The sequence below is a fragment of the Podarcis liolepis genome (genome assembly GCF_965112155.1).
Source record: "Podarcis liolepis genome assembly, chromosome: 7".
Classification (NCBI taxonomy): Eukaryota; Metazoa; Chordata; class Lepidosauria; order Squamata; family Lacertidae; genus Podarcis; species Podarcis liolepis.
Window position 1 is genome coordinate 22,151,577 of NC_139561.1, and position 22,145 is coordinate 22,173,721.

The 22,145-nt window shown below is 48.2% G+C and overlaps 3 protein-coding genes across 4 annotated transcripts in view; 2 read left to right on the top strand and 1 right to left on the bottom strand.

Moving 5' to 3' along the window:
• Positions 1–58: 58 nt before the first annotated feature.
• On the top strand, positions 59–5,667 carry CPTP (ceramide-1-phosphate transfer protein). Of its 2 annotated transcripts, none has more exons than XM_083513296.1 (3): positions 59–255; positions 2,101–2,231; positions 3,022–5,667. In XM_083513296.1, the coding sequence occupies exons 1-3, from the start codon at positions 151–153 to the stop codon at positions 3,542–3,544; spliced, it is 759 nt and encodes a 252-aa protein (XP_083369422.1). In that variant the 5' UTR covers positions 59–150; the 3' UTR covers positions 3,545–5,667. The 2 variants fall into 2 exon arrangements, with proteins under 2 accessions (XP_083369422.1, XP_083369423.1); XM_083513297.1 differs by lacking the exon at positions 59–255 and adding an exon at positions 262–414.
• The window catches only part of DVL1 (dishevelled segment polarity protein 1), a 126,142-nt gene continuing 108,502 nt past the window's right edge, over positions 4,506–22,145 (bottom strand). The window contains exon 16 of the transcript XR_014528396.1: positions 4,506–6,644. The gene's annotated coding sequence lies outside the window, so the exon portion shown is untranslated. The remainder of the gene's footprint in view (positions 6,645–22,145) is intronic.
• Positions 7,907–21,551, top strand: TAS1R3 (taste 1 receptor member 3). Its single transcript, XM_083512964.1, has 6 exons — positions 7,907–8,497; positions 11,885–12,185; positions 14,884–15,663; positions 16,682–16,885; positions 17,699–17,819; positions 19,435–21,551. Exons 1-6 carry the CDS (start codon positions 8,319–8,321, stop codon positions 20,364–20,366), a joined length of 2,517 nt encoding a protein of 838 aa, XP_083369090.1. The 5' UTR covers positions 7,907–8,318; the 3' UTR covers positions 20,367–21,551.

Below are 22,145 nucleotides of genomic sequence, written 5' to 3' on the forward strand. Positions count from 1 at the left end.
TGGCGCGCATGCGCCTTGGCTGGACCACGCGGGAAGTATACCTCCGTCCCTGCGCGCCTGAATGTTACGGAAGCGTAGGTTCCAGAACTAGCTTCCGCGCTCCTATTGGCTGGCGCGGCTTGGGAACCCTCGCCTCTGCGGAACCTAGGGATGGCAGGCGATTGGTCGAGGAGAGGAGGTAGGCGGAGACAGGTGAGCAGGAGGCGGGCTTTCATTGGCTGCGTTGAAGTTGGAAAGAAGGAAGCGGTCGCTAAGGTAAGTCAGTCTGGTTGCTGGGGAGGGGGAGAGGAGACCCCCCTAAGGGAGAGGCCCTTCCTCTTCCAATGGAGGGCTGATATGGGGCAGAGGCTTGGGAGAAGGAGGTCGATGGGGCAGAAGAAAGAGGAACCCAGCGCACCTGCGGCTCCCAGCCCTGTACACCTGAGATTTTATTATTTTTATTATTTTATAGATCAGTTAAATGTCAAATTACTTCTATTGCCGGGGTTGTATCCCAAGTAACTTACACTTAAGAGTAGACCCATTCAGTTGCGTCCAGTGCTTGTCCTACTCAAGAGCAGGCCCACTGCAGTTAATGAATGCAAGGACATCCACCCATTGAAATGAATGAATCTTCCCTTAGCCAAGTCCATTTATGGGTCTACTCTGCATAAGTCCATTTATGGGTGTACTCTGGGTAGGGCTAGCATTGGATACATATGTGTGTGTGTGTGTGTGTGTGTGAGTGTATATATATCATTTGATATTTTTTTTAAAAGAAGTTTTTACAACAAAACTATTTTATATATCTTCTAGTTGCTGATGTTTCCGTTGTGAAATCACTTCAAGGCAGTGATCTGTAAATTAAATATATGGTTTTTAAAAAATGGACTTTGAGGCTGCCTTTCAAAACAGGAACATCCTGTCAAGGCAGCGTACGAAGTATTTAAACATATTAAGGTGCGTGTCGAGGGATGAATCATTCTCCTAAAATTGTGGGACAGAGTTGTTAAAACTGTTATCGGTCCAAACCAGGAATCCCATCCTAAAAATTAAAACCTAAGCACAACTGTAAAAACAGATGGGCAATTTAAATTTTTTTATAAATAGTAGTAGTATTGGGTTGTATCCAATTATACTCAAGTATATGCACTGAAACTGATGTACCTAAGTTATGTCAACTTCGAAGGATCTACTCAACTGGTACCTAGAGCAGTTGGAGAATAGGGGGGAAAGTTTTTTTTAAAAAAAAAGTATCAAAACTCAGACAGAGAAGGAGGTTGCATAGTTTTGTTTTTTAGTTTTGTTTGCTTACCAAGCAATACTGCTCACATCTGTTCAGAAGTAAGCCCCATTAAGGTCAATGGGAGTAACACCCAGATTAGGATTTTTCAGTGAGTTGTATCCAACCTTAGTCCTGTTTAGAATAGAGCCACTGAAATGAATAGTGAAAGTTAGGTCCATTATTGTCTTATTTTTCTTCTTGATAATTTTATTATCTTACCTTTTTTGTAAATCATTTTGAGGGTTTTTGATTTTGTTTTTTTAGACAATCAAACAGTGTTAAAACCTCATAAAATAAATTAATAAGTAATTTCAGGGAGACTACCGTGAGTCAACCCAATATTTCTACACTGACTTTCAGGGCAAGCCTACCCAAGATAGTTCACGCTCATAATTAAAACAACAGCTACTTCAGTATACCTACAATCATAGCTTTCCATTTACAGGCAGTCTAATACGTGCTATTGGCTGGCTAATGCCGGGGGGGGGAAATAAAAACGGAGACTGCAACAGGTGAAACATGTCAGGCACCTTGTAAGACCAGGTCAAAACAAGTTACCAAGGCATGTTTAAAAGCCTGTGATGAAAGGAGTCAAACGTGTATCGCTTGAGGGGCCCACAAACCGGGGCCCTCCCAGTGAAACACATTCCGTCCCTCCATCCCACAAACCCGATTGATCTTGCTTATTATTTGCATACTACTTGATACTACTGGCCTGATCCAGCAGGGCTCTTCTTGCGTAACGATCTGGCCAGGGATAAGGCAGCTCCCGATGTTCCTGGCCTCATTTATGGTTTATCCACCAAGCAGCTGTTGACTCTTGCTGTCTGTTTCAGAGCTTCGCCATGGCCTACGGGGATGATGGACACAACCTGAGGGAAGTGCTGGCCACTTTCAAGTCCTGTCTTGACGAGAAGTCGGAAATCCTAATGGACCCTTACTTAGCAGGCTGGAAAGGGCTTATCAGGTAAGGCTGTCCACCTAGTTAGGGAACCGAGCTTAGATCTGGCTCCACATCGGGAGTTGGGAACCTGTGGCTGCTCAGATGCCTAAAGTGCCTCTGCCAGTCAGTGTAGACCACACTGACCTACATGGGCCAACACGATGACTTATAAGGCACTTCCCTATTTTCCTTTGTTACTGACCAAGGCAAAAAATGGGGTCCCTGGCCCCGCTCCTGCCACCTCTCTGCAAGTGTCCTCATGGCATGGCATTCAACGTTCCCTCTTCCACCCACAAGGAACAGGAAAAGCGAGTGGGAGACCATCAGCAGATAGTCCTTGTCCCAGAAGAGTTGCAGGGAAGGCTGGTTGCTTGTCACAAGCGAAACTGTTGAAGCCTGCCCTCTGACTGTAAACTGTTTCTTGTTGAGACCGGCCCGCATGGATCTAGGTGGAAACTTCTGTCATTCATTCTGTTGGGTTGCGCCTCTAAACCAAGGGTGGGGACCTTTTTTCAACTCCACGGCCGCATCTCTGCAGTGGGCAGGGCCAGAGGCAACATCGAGTGGAGCTTCTAGTGCATATTTTGCCTTTCGGCAGCAGGCTAGTCTATACACGCCCTCTCTATCCTCCTTCCAGGCGTGCAAGAGCGTTAGCAGTGCTCAAGGGACACATTCCAGCTGGTTTATGAAGAGTAGGGCCAGTGAGGGGGTGTGGGCTGGGGAGAGGGCCAGACAGAGAGGCCAGGAGGGCTGCCTTCAAGGTTTTCCACCTTGAAGGCTCCTTGTAACCACAGGGTTCTGTTTTGGAAAGCAGGTTTCTGAACACCATGGGCACGATCTTCACCTTCGTTTCCAAAGACGCGGTGGCCAAAATCCAAATCATGGAGGAATTCCGAAGCGGCCCCCATAAGGAGAGCTACAGAACCCTTCAATCCATGGTGAGCTACGAGATGGCCAACAACCTGGTAGACATGAAGAAGAACACCGAACGCCCTGTATCGGGCTGCCGGACAATCCTGCGTCTCCACCGGGCCCTTCTATGGCTGCAGCTCTTCCTGGAGGGCATGCGGACCGGTGGCACAGACTGCAGGCCGTCGGTGGTCTGCACAGATTCATACAATGCCTCTCTGGCCAATTACCACCCTTGGATTATCCGCAAGGCGACCACCATTGCCTTCTGCAGTCTGCCCAACCGGGAAGCTTTCTTTGAGAACATGAAGGTGGGCAGCAACGAGGAGGCAGTGGAGATGCTGGGAGAAGCTTTGCCCCACATCAAGAAGCTCTACGATACCACACAGGAACTTTACAGCCGGCACAAACTCCTGGACCTCCCGTAGCAGAGCGGATCCCCACAATCAAGTGGTTCTCTGAATGCCACAGACGAAAAAGCAAGCATCGATCTTACATCTCATGCTTATCCATTTCCAGGCCTGCTTGGCGCCAAGATCTAGCTCTGTGCTTCTCTGCTCTCTCCTATAAATCAGGTTTCTTATTGCTGGAATCATTTGAGCCTTCAAACCATCCCTATTCTGGGTTTAATCAGCCAGATATCCGGAGAAACAGAACTGGCCCCAGTTCCTCTTTGACTGCGGTGGGGAGCCTACAGCCTTTCAGATGTTCTTGGGCTCCAACTCCCAACCACTGGGCTGGGGCTCATGGGAGTCGGAGTCCAAGAACCTGCTTGAACTACAACTCCCATCATCCCTGATGGCTGGCCATGCTGGCTGGGGCTGATGGGATTTGGAGCCCCCCCCCCCAAAAAAAACCCTGATCTAAGAAGAGGCATTCCCCACTCTCGGGAGTCAATGAATGCCTCTTCCAAATAGAGACCATCCTCCATCTCTCCTTTGCAGTAGGGAATGCTGCTCCTACAGTCGGGGTGAGGAACCTGTCAGCCTTCCAGATGTAGCTGGACTCCAGCTCCCATCATGCCTGACCATTTGGCTGTGCTAGCTGGGGGGCTGGGGGGAGCCCAGCAACATCTGGAGGGCCAAAGGCTTGCCGCCATTTCATCACATAGTTTTTAAGGCTTCAGTCTTCCCCGATGTGTACGGGAGGTAAAACTGCATAAGCAATGAAAGTACTTAATCACAGGGGGACGGATGAGGGCCTGGAAGCAAGGGTCTCCCCAGCCTCTTGGCTCGCTTGTGCTGTCTGCCAATCAACCCTGGTTTTGTTTAATCAAGGTGCAACTGTATCCCCTCCACCCTTCAGATCGAATTAAGCTTTAAAGGGGAAAGGGGGACTTTTACAGTGGACTGGTGTATATACCTGCTTCAATGACCATGTGACAAGGGGAAGACTTTAGGGGCAAGATTGCTCAGGATTGCCATGATACATATGCCTGAAGGGAGAATCCCACCCGGGTTTTATTGAGCCCTCCCTTCCACACACAGGCGCAGGTGATGCACCCACAAACCTGAAGCCCTTCAGGGCATCACATGCAGTTCCCTACTAGCCTGTGACTCCCTCTACCCAGACTCCTCCCACTCTTGAGCATTAACAGCCTGTGGGGTTTGGGATGGAGGCAATGGGTGCAAAAACAGGGTCCTTTCATCAGTCACCAGCCAGGCATGTTGCTGTGCATTTAGTATACCCAGCTGAGGGGCAGCACTGTGTGGGTATGCAGGGACAAATAAGAATTCAAAGTGGGGAGGGAGCAGAATCTCCTTCCATACACACAGGGGAAGGCAAAGACACTGCACACTGCTACAATCCGGAAATCAACAATCTTTAGCATGCTGGAAGTGGGAACAATCTCCCTAGTAAGGGTAGGGGACCTGTGGACCCCCCCCCCAAATGTCTGTGTCTTGTGCAAGCCACCTAGAAGTTTTGTTTTGTTTTGAGTGGTATATACACAACTTCTAAATAAGTGAATGAAATATATCTGGAGAACCACTGGATCCCCACCCCTGATGAAACCGAACTCCTGAACTATCTTCACACCTCTTCTTTCCCTGTCATTCTCTCTCATGACAACACTGTTCACTTAAAAAAGCTTTTTGTTTTTTTTTAAGTCACTGTGAGTTTCGAACTTGCATAAGGCTGTTGACCACGCCTTTGGCTTGAAGACAATCATACCTGTGTTTTAAACGTGGCGTTATTATTTTGGGGCCATGATACGCTGTTATGTTAAGATTCCTTTCATGTTACAAATCAATCATATCTGTGTTTTTAATGTGGTATTATTATTTCTGGATCACGATATGCTGTTATGTTAAGATTCCTTTCTGGATACAAATGAGTCATGTATCTATGGTGCTCTCATGTTTCCTGCCTCGTATGATTTCTAAACTATCAATGCCTTTGTGGTGGTGGGGAGATGTGGGGGCACAATGAAAGTATTTGCACTTATGGCACTGTTTACTCCATGCATGCACTGTGATTTGTCTATATAGATATAGATATGTATTTACCTCTTATATTGCTTGGGTTCAAATAATCATCTGTCCTGTGTATACGTGGTGGTGTCCTCAATTTCAGTCCTGATGGCCGCATAGGAATTTTTCACGGTTCTGCCATGAACAAGGTGCTCGAATAATAATATTAATAATAATAATTTATTATTTATACCCCGCCCATCTGGCTGAGTCTCGCCAGCCACTCTGGGCAGCTTCCAATCAAGTGTTAAAAACAATACAGCATTAAATCTTAAAAACTTCCCTAAACAGGGCTGCCTTCAGATGTCTTTTAAGGAGAAGATAGCTGCTTATTTCCTTCACACCTGAAGGGAGGCCATTTCACAGGGCAGGCACCACTACCGAGAAGGCCCTCTGTCTGGTTCCCTGTAACCTCACTTCTCGCAATGAGGGAACCGCCAGAAGGCCCTCAGCGCTGGATCTCAGTGTCCGGGCTGAACGATGGGGGTGGAGACACTTCTTCAGGTATACAGGAGCAAGGCCGTTTAGGGCTTTAAAAGTCAGCAGCAACACTTTGAATTGTGCTCAGAAACGTACTGGGAGCCAATGCAGATCTCTTATGCAGCAGAAGGCCCTTAATGAGACCCAAAAGCCTCCCCATAAATCATAACCTCCCTGCACCCCATTAGCAAACAGTTGCTAATGGCAGCAGCACCATTAGGACCTTAATTCATGGCCCCACAGCCGGGGGAATAGCAGCAGGGGGACACAGACCACAAACAACAACCATAGACTTTCAGATGGTGAGGCAATGACAGCGTGGCAGGAAACAAACACAGTATTATCACCTGACACAGGTATATCAAAACTGATGCCTGTTGCCATGACATGAGAGGGGGCCATAGATCAACGACAGAGCATCTGCCTTGCACGTGCAAAGTCCCAGTTCAATCCCTGGCATCTCCAGGTGGGGCTGGGAAGGACCCTGAGTCTGAAGCCCTGGAGAGCCACTGCCGGTCAGTGTAGACAATCCTGAGCCAGGTGAACCTGGGGTCTGACTCCGTATAAAGGCAGTTTCCTAAAGTGGGAGTGAAGGAGGAGCAGTAAGCCTTGGCACAACACCTTGCTCCCTCCCAGGAAAGGGTTGGGGAACCTTTTGGAGCCCAAGGGCCACATTCCCTTCTGAGCCAGGGGCAAAAGAATTAGGATAGTTTCTGCACACACACCTATTATTATTATTATCCTCTGTCCAGGCACACCAATGGTCAAGGATGCATTCCAGCCAGGCAAATACACTTGCGGAGGATGTGAAGCAGGGCCACTGAAGGATGTGGCCTTGGGAGAGATCCAAGGGCCAAGTAGAGAGGCCTGGAGGGCCACATTCAGCCTCCAAGCTTGAGGTTCCCCACCCCGCAGTGGTAAACCATACCTAATGGTTTGTTGCAAACACAAGAGCTAGCTCCCTGCAAGCGAGCAAAAGCAACAAACCACAAGCCTTGGTATAGTGTTGCCTCTGAACCAGGGACTGTGGTTTGTTTTACTCCCTTAGCCCTGTGGTGCAGCGCAGACCAGGCCCTGAGGCACAGGCAGAGGAAGGGTTGGTGTGTCAACAGCTGGGGGGGGGGAGAGAGAGAGCATGGGGTTCTCTATGGGTGGCATCGAGGCCCACCCCCAAATCTGGGACCAGTACCCAACCTTTCCCCAACAGCGGTTCCGAAAGTTGTTTGATCCAATGTAGGAATGCAAATATCCAGAGTGTGGGGTCAGGTGGGATTCTATGAGGAATTATAAAATATGCATCAAGCCATTGTGTCCACTATGAATGCATTGGGTTTGATATATTGACAATAATTTCTGACCAAATCCCACAGCCCTCTGCATCTCTGGCCATTTCCTCTACTGTTCCATTTATCTTTCATGACCAGTCAAGTACACTGCCAGTTGCTTCGCCAGGCAGGCATCCTGGGTCATCAAAGACAGTGGGCAGTTTCTTTGATGTAGCTTTTCTGATATGTTAATCCCAGGGTGTTAATCTGGTTTCACATGAAGGTGATAATGATCGCTGTCTTCCTGGCCATCCTTCTTATCATGTATATTGCTTGTTTATCACCTCCCGGGGTTGCCAAATGCACTCTTTGTAGTTCTGTTTTATTTACCCCATGCTTAATTAGTTTTGGTAGTTTAACTTTGTCCCCACGTGGGGTTTGTTGAAATGCTCAGAAGGAATCGGATTGGTTCTTACGAACACTCTGTAAAAGTTCTTTTGTGAATAAAACGACCTGGGCCGAGGGGTGGAGAGGGAGGCACAGATTACTATACGCACCCTTCCCAGAGTCTTGCTGGTTCAAGCCTCTGTGTGTATTCTTATTAATCAGAGTTCAATCCTTCCTTGGCTTTGGGAACGCCTCAATCCAAAAGCAAGGAAAGCCCAGCACCTGCTTGCAAAAAATCAGGAACCTCTCAAGACCACCCTGTTTGAATAAATCCCTCGTGGCAGGGAAGGCCAGATTGCAGAGGGGCCCAACTCAACAGAATGCCACAGAAGATTTGGTTAGCATGGGTGGCTAGCTATGGCTTCTTCCACACCTACACTGCTCATGCAGTGTGTGCTTTGCTAAACAAATTCTCTCAGGATGCTTCCCACCTGCTGTAAATTTTATTGAACAAAACATTTGGCTTTCTAAGGGGCTCCCCTGCGTCCTTTGAAGTTAGGCTGTCCACACGCAGACCAGTCTCAGAACAGCCGAGAGACATGTCTGTTTTCTTCCTGCTCAGCCTCGGTCTGGATTGGGCCCAGGCCCAGAGCTATCACTGCATGTCTTCCCAGTTTAGAAGACCCGGAGACTACATACTGGGCGGCTTGTTCCCTTTCACGGTGCTCACCTCCAACCTGACGGAACGGACCCTGCCTGACATTTACAACTGTGAGAGGTAAGGCAGGAAAAATGGCAAGGACGTAGCGATGGTTGGGGAGGTGGCGATGCAGAAACCCCTGCCTTGTGTGCGGCTGGACTTAACTGAATGAAGAGTTACCGGTACTTCCATTGCTCCACTCCCTTTTGCCTCTGGCCACCCCCAGCCCGTGGCCCCTACGCACCCTCAGGGCTGAAAGAATATCAGATTAATTGTCAATGGGAAACTGTGGAGTAGATTTGAATGCTGTCCCAATTAACTAGGCAGCTTTTAAAAGTAAAATTATTAAAAATGCAAGTGTCAACAAGACCTTCCTGAAGACTTTCCTTTTTTCCAATGAGCCTTTTAAGTTGATTTCTTTCCCTGTATCAGAATCATTTTTAAGATTGTTCTTCAATGTCATAATAAAAGCAAAGACTGGGAATGGGAGTCACTTTCTTAAGCTGGGATTCCCCCCCCCCCTCCTCACACATTTATACATTTAGGGTTTTGCTATTCTCTGAAACCTTATTTGCAAGTGTTTTAAGGTTCTTGTAAGCTGCCTCGGGAGGGCAAGGGGCCCTGAAAGGTTACAAACAAAAACAAAAGTTGGCAAGGTCATTCGCATCATGGATTGTAATACAGCACAAATTTTACAGCAGCAACAGTTCAGTCTAGGAACCAACAGCGGAACGGATTACTGTATTGGAAGAGGTTGGACTAACTGGGTCCCTGCCAACTCTACTGCTCTATGATACTAATAATAATAAAATTTTATTTATATCCCACCCTCCCCAGCAGAAGCCGGGCTCAGAGCAGCTAACAACAATAAAAGTAACACAATTTACATAAAATCCCAATCAATTAAAATGCATTCTAAAATCAACTCGTTCTAAAATCAATTCAAAATCAAATTAATGGCAACCATTGGGCTAGAGTTCTGTGAGAGTTACAGAAGGAGAGGGTCAGACTGTGCCTTGGCCAAAGGCCTGGTGGAACAGCTCTGTCTTGCAGGCCCTGCGGAAAGATGTCAAGTCCCGCAGGGCCCTAGTCTCTTGTGACAGAGCGTTCCACCAGATCGGAGCCACAGCCGAAAAAGCCCTGGCTCTGGTTGAGGCCAGCCTAACCTCCCTGTGGCCCGGGATCTCCAAGATGTTTTTATTTGAAGACCGTAAGGTCCTCCATGGGACATACCAGGAGAGGTGGTCCCGTAGGTACGAGGGTCCTATGCCGTATAAGGTTTTAAAGGTTAAAATCAGCACCTTGAACCTGATCCTGTACTCCACCAGGAGCCAGTGCAGGTGGTATAGCACTGGGTGAATGAGATCCCACGGCGAAGACCCCGTAAGGAGTCTCGCCGCGGCATTCTGCACCCGCTGGAGTTTCTGGGTCAGTCTCAAGGGCAGCCCCATGTAGAGTGAGTTACAATAATCAAGTCTGGAGGTGACTGTTGCGTGGATCAGTGGCTAGGTCAGGGCAAGAGAGGTAAGGCGCCAACTGCTTAGCTTGGGGGGGGGGATGAAAAAATGCCGCCCTTGTTATAGCTGCGATCTGCACCTCCATGGAAAGGGAGGTGTCGAAGATTACACCCAAACTCTTAATGGATGGTGCTGGCACTAATTGTGCCCCCACAAGAGATGGGAGTTGCCCCCCCAATCCCATATCGTCCCGACCCAGCCAAAGGACCTCTGTCTTCGAAGGATTTGACTTCAACCGGCTCCCATGTAACCATCCAGCCTATGTAATACAGGACAGGAAGAAAAGGAGCAGGAATCCAGTTATGCTTAAGAGCTCTGACCAGCCTCAAACAGACTGATTAAAAGTGGATGTAAACCGAAAAGCCTTCAGAGACAGCCAGCGTGCTGCAGAGATTAGAGTGCTGGACCAGGACGTGGGAGACGAGAGTTCAAGTCCCAGCTCAGGCATGAAACTCGCTGGGTGTGTCCCTGGGGCAGTTGCTGCCTCTCGGCCTGACCTACTTCCCTGGGTTGTTGTGAGGATTAATTGGGAAAGGGAAAGGGAGAGGTGAACCATGGACTCCGCCTTGAGCTCTTTAGAAAGAAAGGTGAGGTATAAATTCAGTAAATAAATATACAGTGCCCATTTAAAAACAATCAACCCCTTCCGCCTACCCATATCCATGCCCCCAACCCACATTGTTAAATAAATAAATATTTATTATTATTATTTATTATTATTATTATTCTGAACCCACTGTTCCCGGTTCAGAAAACCGGGAATGGCGGGTAACAACAAATTTAAAACAATTGACGCAAGAAAAAAACAGCATAAAATACAGTATAAAACGTGAATAATAATAAATTCAGAATTCAAAAATCAATTTAGGGGGGAAATCCATCCAATAAACATTAGGTGATCACCAGGGCTAGCTGGCTAAATTAGTCCTATTTGGGCCAGCGGGGAGACCAGGGGAGAATTAGCTGTGGGATCCCAGAGCGGGTAATCTTCATAAAAAGGGGAGGGGGAGGGAAGGAAGGGGGATAAAAGATCAGGCTAAGTTCAAATTGAAAGCCAGGCGGAATAGTTCTGTCTTACAGGCCCTGCAGAAGGAAGTTAAATCCTGCAGGGCCCTGGTCTCATGGGACAGAGAATTCTACCAGGTCGGAGCCATCACTGAGAAGGCCCTGGATGGGTCCTTAGTCACTCTGGAGAGAGGCATTTTAGGGGGTCACGGGTAGTGGCAGGAGGATAGAATCTTAGAGTTGGAAGGGAACCCAAGGCTCATCTAGTCCAACCCCCGGCAGTGCAGGAATCTCAGCTAAAGCATCCCTAGACAGATGGCCACCCGTCCTCTGCTTGAAAACCTCCAAGGGAGGAGAGTCCACCACCTCCTGAGAGAGACTCTTTCACTGCCGAACAGGGAAAAGAGGGGACCAATAACTTGCCATCCATCAGTTATCTCAAGCTAACATCCCTATTCGCCTCCTCGGCCAAAAGCAGAAGGGCACAAATGGGGCAGGGGCAGGGCCACCCCTGAAGCTCCAGGGCATGTCTTTGGGCACCTTCCTGCAATCAGGAGCCCACTCAGGGGAGCGTCTAAAGGCAAGCCAGTGCGCTCCTGATCAGGGTTCCAGCCAGCCACCTAGGCTGTCTTCCAGGATGCTCTGTTCCACACACTTCCCCCAGTTTTATTAAACCTTTACAGTTTAACAGCGTTCCCTGCTTACTTGGTTGTTGCACATGGGTCGGGGGGGCGGGGACGTTGCCTCCTTCGGGGGTCTCCCCCCCCTCCAATGAGCACTTCTGTACTTCTGTGCACTCTGGGGTTTTCCCCCAAGCCTCTGACCCCTCTTTGCATGGGGGTGGTGCAGTTTGGGCTATGTGAGAGATCGGCACTCAACCCTGCATGTTGCCAATAGAGGGAGAGAGACTGCCATCCCCCCTGTTCTGTCCTCTGTCCCCCAGGCTTTATGCTGCCGGTCTGGTCTGGGCCCTTGGGATGAAGATTGCCATTGAGGAGATCAACAACTCCACCACGCTGCTGCCGGGGATCCGCCTTGGCTATGATATCTACGACACCTGCATGGAACCGGTGGTCACCCTCCAGCCCAGCCTGCTCTTCCTGTCCAGAGCAGGCACAAACAGCATCGGGATCCTTTGCAACTACACGGACTACCAGACCCGGGTGACGGCTGTCATCGGGCCTCACGACTCAATGCTCTCTTCGGTGACAGCCAAGCTGTTCGGCTTCTTCCTGATCCCGCAGGTAGAATAACCGTAAGAGCAAATGACACCCTCATGAGAATAATAATACCGTATTTTTTGCTCTATAAGACTCACTTTTTCCCTCCTAAAAAGTAATGGGAAATGTGTGTGCGTCTTATGGAGCGAATGCAGGCTGCGCAGCTATCCCAGAAGCCAGAACAGCAAGAGGGGTTGCTGCTTTCGCTGCACAGCTGTTCTGGCTTCTGAGATTCAGAATATATTTTTTCTTGTTTTCCTCCTCCAAAAACTAGGTGCGTCTTATGGTCTGGTGCATCTTATAGAGCGAAAAACACAGTAATAATAATTTATTATTTATACCCCGCCCATCTGGCTGAGTTTCCCCAGCCACTCTGGGCGGCTTCCAATCAAGTGTTAAAAACAATACAGCATTAAATATTAAAAACTTCCCTAAACAGGGCTGCCTTCAGATGTCTTTTAAAGATAGTATAGCTGCTTATTTCCTTCACATCTGAAGGGAGGGCATTCCACAGGGCAGGTGCCACTACCGAGAAGGCACTAGTGAGGCCCACCGCAAAATGTTGCAGTGTAAAACGCACCTATTCCATGTTTCAGGGTTGTCTCCAAATAAGGCCTACTCATTCATTCAATAGGTTTATTTGTTCTAGCCAAAGGACATGACCATTAGGTCGAAGCAGCGTTTCTCAAACTTGGGTGCCCAGCTGTTGTTGGACTACAACTCCCATAATCCCTAGCTAGCAGGACCATTGGTCAGGGATGATGGGCATTATAGTCCAACCCAAATTTGAGAAACACTGTATTAAAGTTCACCCAGATACCAACATAGCAATAATATAGCGAACATCAGTAATAGAAAACAAGAAAAATCAGAAGTACCATCAGCTACCCCAACTTCAGATTAAACCTCAGAGTCCCCAGAACAATTTACAGCAATGTTCTCTAGCTCTCTCGGTCCAATCTTTCCTGCAGCCAGTGGAAAAAGAGCCACTTTACGGGTCACAAATTTTTTAGTGGCCTGCAAAACAAACTGCCCTGTTTCATCCATGGTATTCCCGCTTCCATACATCAACAAAGGTTTCAAAATCTTGGATCTGGGTAGACCCATTGGAATTAATGGAGCTAAGTTAACCATGTGCATTAATTGCAGTGGGTCTAACTTTGAGTAGGTCTGGCATCGGCGCAAGCTCCCAAGCTGAACTTTTATACCCACTTATCTTTGAGTTGGGCTGGGAGGGAAATGTGATCCGACTGCTCAGACTGAAACACAGCCACCTTTTGCAATACACACTTGGAACAAATGTTGCAATCGAGTTCTCCAGTCAAGCAATAAGTGCAAAAGTGCACGTGCTAGGATCAAGTGTGCCTAAGAATGCATAAATCAGTGAAAATAGCATTCTATTAGGGGAGCAGGCTTTGCAAAAAATTGTGTACGAGGCAAAACTGCATCCAAAGATAACTTTGTTACAAAAAATGCAAAACTAAAATGCTTATGAATTTTCATTAGGGTTTTTTAAAAAATCAGATGGATGTGGAAATGTGGAGAACTGAAATTAAGCTTGGGTGTGGGGAAGAGAAATGGAAAGAAACTGAAATTAACATGATTCACTTGTTCCTATCTTGGGGTGAGACATTATGAACTCTGTGGGTTCTTTTGGCAGTCAACTCAACTGTGCCTTCCCTCCCTCCCTCCCTCCCTCCCTCCTTCCTTCCTTCCTTCCTTCCTTTGGGAGTCCCACAACATTGGGGGGGGGCAGGTTCCTGACCCTGGGCCCACACGAATCCAAACCTGCAAGAGTGCTAACGCCTTGCCAGGGGCCCTACTTATTCATACATCTGCTTAGCCCTCTCCTTCATATGGTTTCAGCAGGCTGTAGAAGGCAAAGGGGCCTTTATTTTTGTTGGAATGGCCAACTGGTGCAAATGGATTAGAACAGCCTTCCCCAGACAGGGGCCCTCCAGACATTTTGGACTGCAACTCCCATGATGTAATGATTTTATTGATAAAAAGAGTAATAAGAAGCTTTGCCACTATTCTGTGTACAAAAGCACATGGTTTCAGTTATGCACTTTCTTAGACATGACTTAGACATGGACTTTGGTCCATATAAACACTCTACCCTTCTAAATATACCCAAGCTAAATCCTCCCTCGCCATTTATCCCAAAACAATAACAACACGGATCCTACTTTCTCTCACTAACCCTGACACAAACCTTCCGAACACTCCTACCCCAACTGATGGGAATTGCAGCCCCAAATATATTGAGGGCACCAGCTTAGCTGAGTCCAGATTACATGACGGGAAATGCGTTAATGTGTTGTACCCAACCAACTTCTGCTTTGGACCAGACCCACTGGAATTAATGGATCTCAGTTTGTCATGTCCATTAACTTCAATGGGTCTCCTCCATGTAGCATGATTGGACACAGCTCATTAATAGGGTATTGCTTGACATTCAATGTGGTTTTTAATTGTTTTTATATGCTGTAAGACAGTGATGGCCAAACTTGGCCCTCCAGCTGTTTTGGGACTACAACACCCATCATCCCTAGCTAACAGGGCCAGTGGTCAGGGATGATGGGAACTGTAGTCCCAAAACAGCTGGAGGGCCAGGTTTGGCCACCACTGCTGTAAGCAGCCATGGGGAGTTGGTCTCTTTGGAATGGCGGCCTGCAAAGTCACCAAATAAATTAAACATTGGTACAATTGTGGCCTTCAGATCAGCTATGGAGCCACCATGGAGGCCCTGAACAATGAGGAGCTGTATCCCTCTTTCTTGCGGACTGTGCCCAGCGACAAGAGACAGCTGGAAGCCATGGTCCAGCTCCTGCAGGCTTTCAAGTGGAATTGGATCGCGGTCATTGGCAGCAACGATGAATATGGCCGTGGAGGCCTCAGCCTTTTGTCGTCCATGGTGGCCAGCAAACAGATCTGCATCGCCTTCGAGGGGCTGATCCCAGCCGATGTGTCCAACCCGAGCCTCCAAGTGAAGATGAGGCAGACGATCCAGTCGATCAACGAGTCCAAAGTCAACGTCATCGTCCTCTTCGCCAGCGACCGGCCTGTCCGGGCTTTCTTCAAGCTGTGCTTGGAGCTGAAGCTGAGCCAGAAGGTGTGGTTGGCCACCGAAGCCTGGGTGATGTCAGACGTGGTCACCTCTGTGGACAAGATCCAAGCCATTGGGACAGTCATCGGCTTCGTCATAAAGGGGGGGACAGTCCCTGGCTTCGAGGAGTACGTCTACAGACTTTTAGAGCTGACCCAAGAGGACGGCTTCTGCAACACATCCCAGGAGGAAGTGGACAAGATGGACTCCGATGTCCTGGGACCGCAATGCTGGCAATGCAACTACATCTCTCGCCGAAACATCACTGCGGTGCTCAAGCACCGGCAGACGTACGCTGTCTACACCGCAGTGTACAGTGTGGCTCACGCACTCCACAACTTGTTGTGCTCCCAGAGAGGGACGTGTCATAAGGGTAACATCAAATCTTGGGAGGTAGGCGAGAGGCAGTCAGCTGCCCATCGACTGATAATACAGTGAGGCCTGGTGACCTGTTTTCGCCCGCGTGGTTTGAAATTGTTATTATTTCTTATACTTTTTAGTAACACAAAACAACTTAACAACAATAACTAGCACATGCATTAACACCAGCTTATAACCAAACAATCTCAAACGCATTCATATTTTCAAAAGCCAGTATTAAAACATCCCACCCTCTGAAGGAGGCCACAGATCGTTAAAAGTCAAAGGCCTGGAAGAAAACAAATGTTTTTGCCTGGTGCCTAAAGATAGGAGATGATGGCGCCAGGCAAGCCTCCCTGGGGGGAGTATTCCACAAGCGGGGAGCCACCACTGAAAAGGCCCATTCTCATGCTGCCACCCTCCAGACCTCCTTGCACATGGGAGCACATGGAGAAGGGCGTCATACGGTCATCACAGAATCAGATTGGTTCATATGGGGAGATGCGGTCCTTGAGGTATTGAGGTCCTGGGTCTTTCAAGGCTTTATAGGTCAAAACCAGCACCTTGAATTGGCAGCCAGAAACTGATTGGTAGCCGGTGCAGTTGGGCCACGATTGCCGTTATATGCTCAAACTGTCTTGCTCCGGTGAGCAACCTGGCTGCCAAATTCTGCACCGGCTGCTGTCCATTACAGGACTTGGCCAAAACAACCTTTGGATCAAACAGGGAATGGTTTTGCTTAATTAGGCCCAAGGGCCAGAGGTCCCCCAACCTGCCCTAAAATCTTCCTGGCAATGGGTTAATGCCCTCACGCACACCCGAGAACAGCAGGGCAGCTTACGAGCCACAGGGCAGGCTGAGTGGCACATACAGCTTTGTCCTGCCACACTTTGCCACCTGATACGGCTGCCTTCCTTTGGCTAACAGTAGGGCCAGCCTTGCAGAGAAGTAGTTAGTGCAGGCAAGGGGACATGGGATTAGGGGTCCAAGGGTGGGGGGACATGGGAGTTAGCACAGGACCCACCCACAGCCCCCTTTTCCTTCCATCCAGCTGCTGGACAAACTGAAAGACGTCCATTTCAACATCTCCAACCAGTTGCACCATTTTGAAGACTACGGCAGCATCAACCTTGGCTATGAGGTCATTGGCTGGAGGTGGCAGGACAGTGGGATTGAGCACATCACCCTCGGGAACTTCAACACCAAACTGAACATCAATACATCCTTGGTCCAGTTTCACACAGAGGATGGAAAGGTAACGAGAGAGGGGGAGGAATGCGACAAAGGAGTACAGTAAAGCGAGTGATCTCTTTGCTTGCTTCCCACCCACAAATGTCCCCACACTAATTATCTGCCTGACCTATTTGTTTCTCAAAGTTTTATCCTGCCATTCCTCCAAGGCAACAAGCTAGATATGCTAAGGCAGTGTGCCCAACATGTATTTAAAACACTCCCCCCACTCCCCCAATAATTCTGGAAATGGTAGCTTACCCCTCAGCACCCATAACAAACTCAGCTACAATTCCCAGCACCCATAACTAATGACAGTTCCCAGGGTTCTTATTTGGGGTGTGTGTGTGATTTAAATTTGTGGTGTGCATGCAGGCCAGATACAATTAATTTGTCCAGACACAGGAACACAGGAAGCTGTCCTATACTGAGCCAGAAAAGTTCAGTATTTGTCTGCCCTGACTGGCAGTGACAGACCTTAAGGTCTTAAGGTTGTGGGTTCGAACCCCACATTGGATGAAAGATTCATGTGTTGTGGAGAGTTGGACCAGATGATTCTTGGGATCCCGTCCAACTCTGTGATTCTTTGATCCAGGATTTCAGACCCGAGTTGTTCTGAACCTGTGGCCTTTTTGTATGCAAAGCAGATGCTCTACTACTGAGCTATGACCTTTCCCCCAGGAAGGGGGAGCAGGAAGATGGAGGGGAGAAGGAACGGTATAAGGAGCTTGCAGAGAACAAGGGCGAAAGATGAGCAAAGGGAACAGCAAGAGAGAAGGAAAAGAAGATAGCTTTGCAGGAGGTAGACATTTCATTGGTCACTCTCCCTTTTGCTTAGGCTCCCATCTCTGAGTGCCTTACGACATGTCAGGCTGGGCAGATCCGTCGGATGAAGGGGTTCCACCTCTGCTGCTACGACTGCATTGACTGTGAGATGGGCACTTATTGCAGTTCTCCAGGTGAGAAGGTTTGGGGCCATGGGGTGACTTCCCTGCGTCACAGTCAGAGGTCGTAGAGAATTCTGACAGGTATATGAGCAGCAATTGCTGGTGTTCATTTATCCATCCCGTATCCAGAACAGAAATCAATCCAGCAGATTCTATTGGTATTTGCTTGTTGTTTTCGGTCTGCAAACGGTACGTAATTGGCAATGCCTCCTTTGCATTGAAATGAATGATATGGAACAACATAATTCATTATGTAATCAATTATGACATCCATTGGTTAAGTAAAATTCTGCCACAGCAGACAGGGATATGAGACACAATCATTTGTGTTGCAAGCAGAACTGCAGCAGAACAGAAACAGCCTTGCATGTGATGTAAATGGGTTGGAAGAGAAACTGATTCCTTCTTTACATCCCTAGCTACAGTCACTGTATACAGGGACAGCAGCTCTTGGTGAGAGGAGATGAGGGTGGACAGTTCAGTTTATTCCTGATCTGTGTCAGTTCCACGTTTGTTCATTCCTGAGTCGGCTCCACCCCACTTCTGCATTAATCTGCTCAAGTTTTTGATAAAAAATAAGGTTGTATTACTTATCTTTCTCACAAAAACCACTGCTACTGGTCAAAATAGATGCTTTTATACTGTTTTATTGTTGTTAGCCGCCCTGAGCCTGGCTTCGGCTGGGGAGGGCGGGATATAAATAAAAAAAATATTATTATTATTATTATTATTATTATTATTATTATTATTATTATTATTTTCATGAAACCAAAAAATTGAGTCCAGTTAAAATTTCACTCCCCACCTGGATAAAATGGTTTCACCACCATAGGAAGCTGCCACGTACAGAGCCGGACCATTGGCTCCATCTGATGCTGTACTATCTACACTGACTGGCAGCAGCTGCCCAGGGTTTTAGACAAGGGACCTTTCCCAGGGCTATGTGGAGATGCCAAGGCTTGAACCTGGGACCTTCTGCATGCAAAGCCGGTGCTCCACCACTGAGTTACAACCCTCCTCTTAAAATATAGATACAGAGAAAGCTGTATGATACAGCATCAGACCATTGGCTCTTTTAGCTCAGTCTACCCTGACTGGAGTGGGACGCGGGTGGTGCTGTGGGTTAAACCACAGAGCCTAGAAATTGCCAATCAGAAGGTCGGCGGTTCAGATCCCCGCAATAGGGTGAGCTCCTGTTGCTCGGTCCCTGCTCCTGCTAACCTAGCAGTTGGAAAGTACGTCAAAGTGCAAGTAGATAAATAGGTACCGCTCTGGCGGGAAGGTAAACAGCATTTCTGTGCGCTGCTCTGGTTCACCAGAAGCGGCTTAGTCATGCTGGCCACAAGACCTGGAAGCTGTACGCCGGCTCCCTCGGCCAATAAAGCAAGATGAGCGCCACAACTTCAGAGCTGGCCACGACTGGACCTAATGGTCAAGGGTCCCTTTACCTTTACTCTGACTGGATCAGCACTCCAGGGTTTCAAGCAGGAGTCTCACCCGGCTCTACCTAGAGAGAATGCAAATGCAACCTGGGAGCTGTTGCATGAAAGCCAGGTGCTCTGGCCCTTCCCCAGGAGGACACCCCCTTGCTTGCAAAATGTACAGCTGCCTCCCTGCTCTTTTACAGAGGATACAACCTGCACCGCCTGCCCCACAGAACAGTGGTCCCCTGGACGCAGCACACGGTGTTACGACCGCAGCGAAAAGTATCTGTTCTGGTCCGAGCCTCTGGCCATCATCTTGGTAGCCTTGCTGATATTCGCGGTGACTCTCACCTGCCTCTCGGGGTCCCTGTTTCTGAGGAACCTCCACACCCCCGTGGTGCAGGCCGCCGGGGGGGCCATGTGCCTCGTGGGCCTCCTCTGCCTGGCCCTGATGTGCCTCAGCTGCGGCCTCTACATTGGCAAGCCCAGCCCGACCGTCTGCCTGATGCAACAGCCCTCCTTCGCCTTGTGCCTCAACCCTTGCTTCTCCACCATCACGGCCAAGGCCCTCCAGATCATGCTGGTGAACGACTTTGCAAGCAGCCGCCGCGGTTTCCTGCACAACCTGATCCAGAGGCGGCCGTGGGCCATCGTGGCCTTGTGCTTTCTGGGTGAAAGCGCCCTCTGCCTTGGGTACATCTATGTCAACCCATCCACTCCGGGCAAGAACTACAAGCTCTTGCCCACCCAAGTCCTCATCAAGTGCAGGATAAAGTCCTGGGCTGCCTTCGCCATCATGCACGGCAACAACAGCCTCCTGGCCTTCACCTCGTTCCTCTGCACCTTCATGGTGCAGACGTCTCCCAAGAAGTACAACATCGCCCGCAGCATAACCTTTGCCATGCTCGCTTACTTCATTGCCTTGATCTTCTTCATCCCTACCTACGCCACCGTGGGGCTAGAGTACCAGCCCGCCGTGCAGGTGAGTGCCATGCTCCTGTGTGCCACAGGGCTGCTCGCGGCTTATTACCTCCCCAAGTGCTACATCCTGCGTTTCAAGCCGGACTGGAACACGGTGGACTATTTCCAAGATTATGCCAAAGAGGCGACGCAGGAAAGCGACCCCAAAAATTAGGGGTCGTAGCTGATGCTAGTCCTACCCACACAGGAAACCCGCTGAAGTTAAGGGGCATGGCTAACTTAGGCCTGGTCGGTTCAACGGGTCTACTTTGAGGAGAACTTGGTCAGAGGCAACCCAAGCAGAAGTCTCTGAAGCAGGAAGGGGAGTCTCTCCTTTGATGGGGTTAACAGCGCGACTTGTATCGCTGCCCTAGTATAGAAGCTTTTATTGGTGCGTGTTTTTATTTCATTGGGTTGGACGTAGATACAGATTTGTCTTGATGGGATAGACTTGTCAGAGAGGCCTTGCATTCTAGTCCTCCTGCTCAGGTTTGGCAAGCCAGAGTTAGAGGTGGGAAAAGCATCCACAAACGACAAAAATGTCTCCTCTCCACTTTCTTCTTAGCCCTAGGGGATCATTGCAGAACACTCATGCAATGTTGGACTGGAACCTATATATGTCTCACAGAGATGGCTTACTCACAGCTGTCTCCAACCCTGTCCTATTCTGCTCAGCGAATGGGAAGCTGCCTTAGCATCTATGCATGGCATTTCGTTAGATTTGAAACAAGACTGCTTCAAAGCCAACGAAAACTATGTTTAAGGTATACCTTTAAACTAGCGCCTTTACAGAAAGGAGTTGCCTGCTTCAGATAGATGCTGGCAATGAAATCTTCTTTCGAAGTATATAATTTGGGCCTTGCTTAGTGGTGTCTTATGTCTAGTTAGAAATTGTTGTCCATGTTGCAGGAAAAAGCCTCTTGAATTATATCCCTGTAACGTGGAGACTAATGGATTGACAACAGAGGTAGAGATTTTATGGTGGCCAACAGATTAAGGGTTGTCTCCAACGTTGGACTTACTCAGAGGGGACCCACTGAAATCAATGGGCACAGCAAACCTAGGTGCACTAATTTCAATGGGTCTACTCTGAGTAGGACATCATTGGAGGTTGGTTTTTTTTTAAGACTGCAAGGACAAACATTCCTGCATCCACTGCTCCGTGCTGAGGTGGTCTCCCTGCACTTAGCTTACATTCGTCAAATCTAGTTTAAGATGTTTATTTGGACATATGGACTGTCTTATTGATTTATACATTTAAACTGGGATTGATGGAATAGTCTTACTGTTAATGTCGGCTGGCAGTGTTTTTTACCTCTTTCTGTTACATTTGCAAATAAAAAACATATTTAAAAGAAAAGTTGTCTTTATACCTAATCAGGGCTGTGGCAAGTAGCTACACACCCCATCACTGCACATGCTGCCTTGACACAGTTAGCTACACTGGTTAGTGTGCTCTGATCCACAAGTATTACATTTACCTGTATGGATATTCTATCTAAAACGATTTGCTGACGAAGATTCATCTTCGAAACTGTTGATTCAATCCGGATATACTATCTTGGACATCATCCACTGAAAGGCGTCATGGTGTTCCCTGCCAGTAATTCATTTCGTTGACTACTTCTTGGTTATGGACTGATATATATATTATTTTGAAGCTGAGGAGTTGTACATTTTGGATGCCATTCTACTATAATAACACAGCTACTATATTCAACACAGCTACTATAGTCACATGTTGCGACTATATTTGAGCAGAATGACACCCCCCCACCCCCCCGGCATCTGCTCATGTGGGATGGAAGCCTTTGCATCTACGGTTGTATGTGTGAAATAGCTGTGCATCTGGCGGCTCAGCTCATACATCACACAAGGCTACTAAAGGGTGAGACTAGTCAACAGGTGTGACATTGGAGATGTGGCCATTATGCACTGGGACACATGCATGGGA

Excerpts from the sequence above, each read along its gene's own strand:
- CPTP (XM_083513296.1), top strand. The coding sequence starts at position 151 with ATGGCAGGCGATTGGTCGAGGAGAGGAGGTAGGCGGAGACAGGTGAGC. Across the intron at positions 256-2,100 it reads AGAAGGAAGCGGTCGCTAAG|AGCTTCGCCATGGCCTACGG; the intron begins GTAAGTCAGTCT and ends TGTCTGTTTCAG. Across the intron at positions 2,232-3,021 it reads GGCTGGAAAGGGCTTATCAG|GTTTCTGAACACCATGGGCA; the intron begins GTAAGGCTGTCC and ends TTTGGAAAGCAG.
- TAS1R3 (XM_083512964.1), top strand. The coding sequence starts at position 8,319 with ATGTCTGTTTTCTTCCTGCTCAGCCTCGGTCTGGATTGGGCCCAGGCC. Across the intron at positions 12,186-14,883 it reads GCTTCTTCCTGATCCCGCAG|ATCAGCTATGGAGCCACCAT; the intron begins GTAGAATAACCG and ends TGTGGCCTTCAG. Across the intron at positions 15,664-16,681 it reads GTAACATCAAATCTTGGGAG|CTGCTGGACAAACTGAAAGA; the intron begins GTAGGCGAGAGG and ends CCTTCCATCCAG.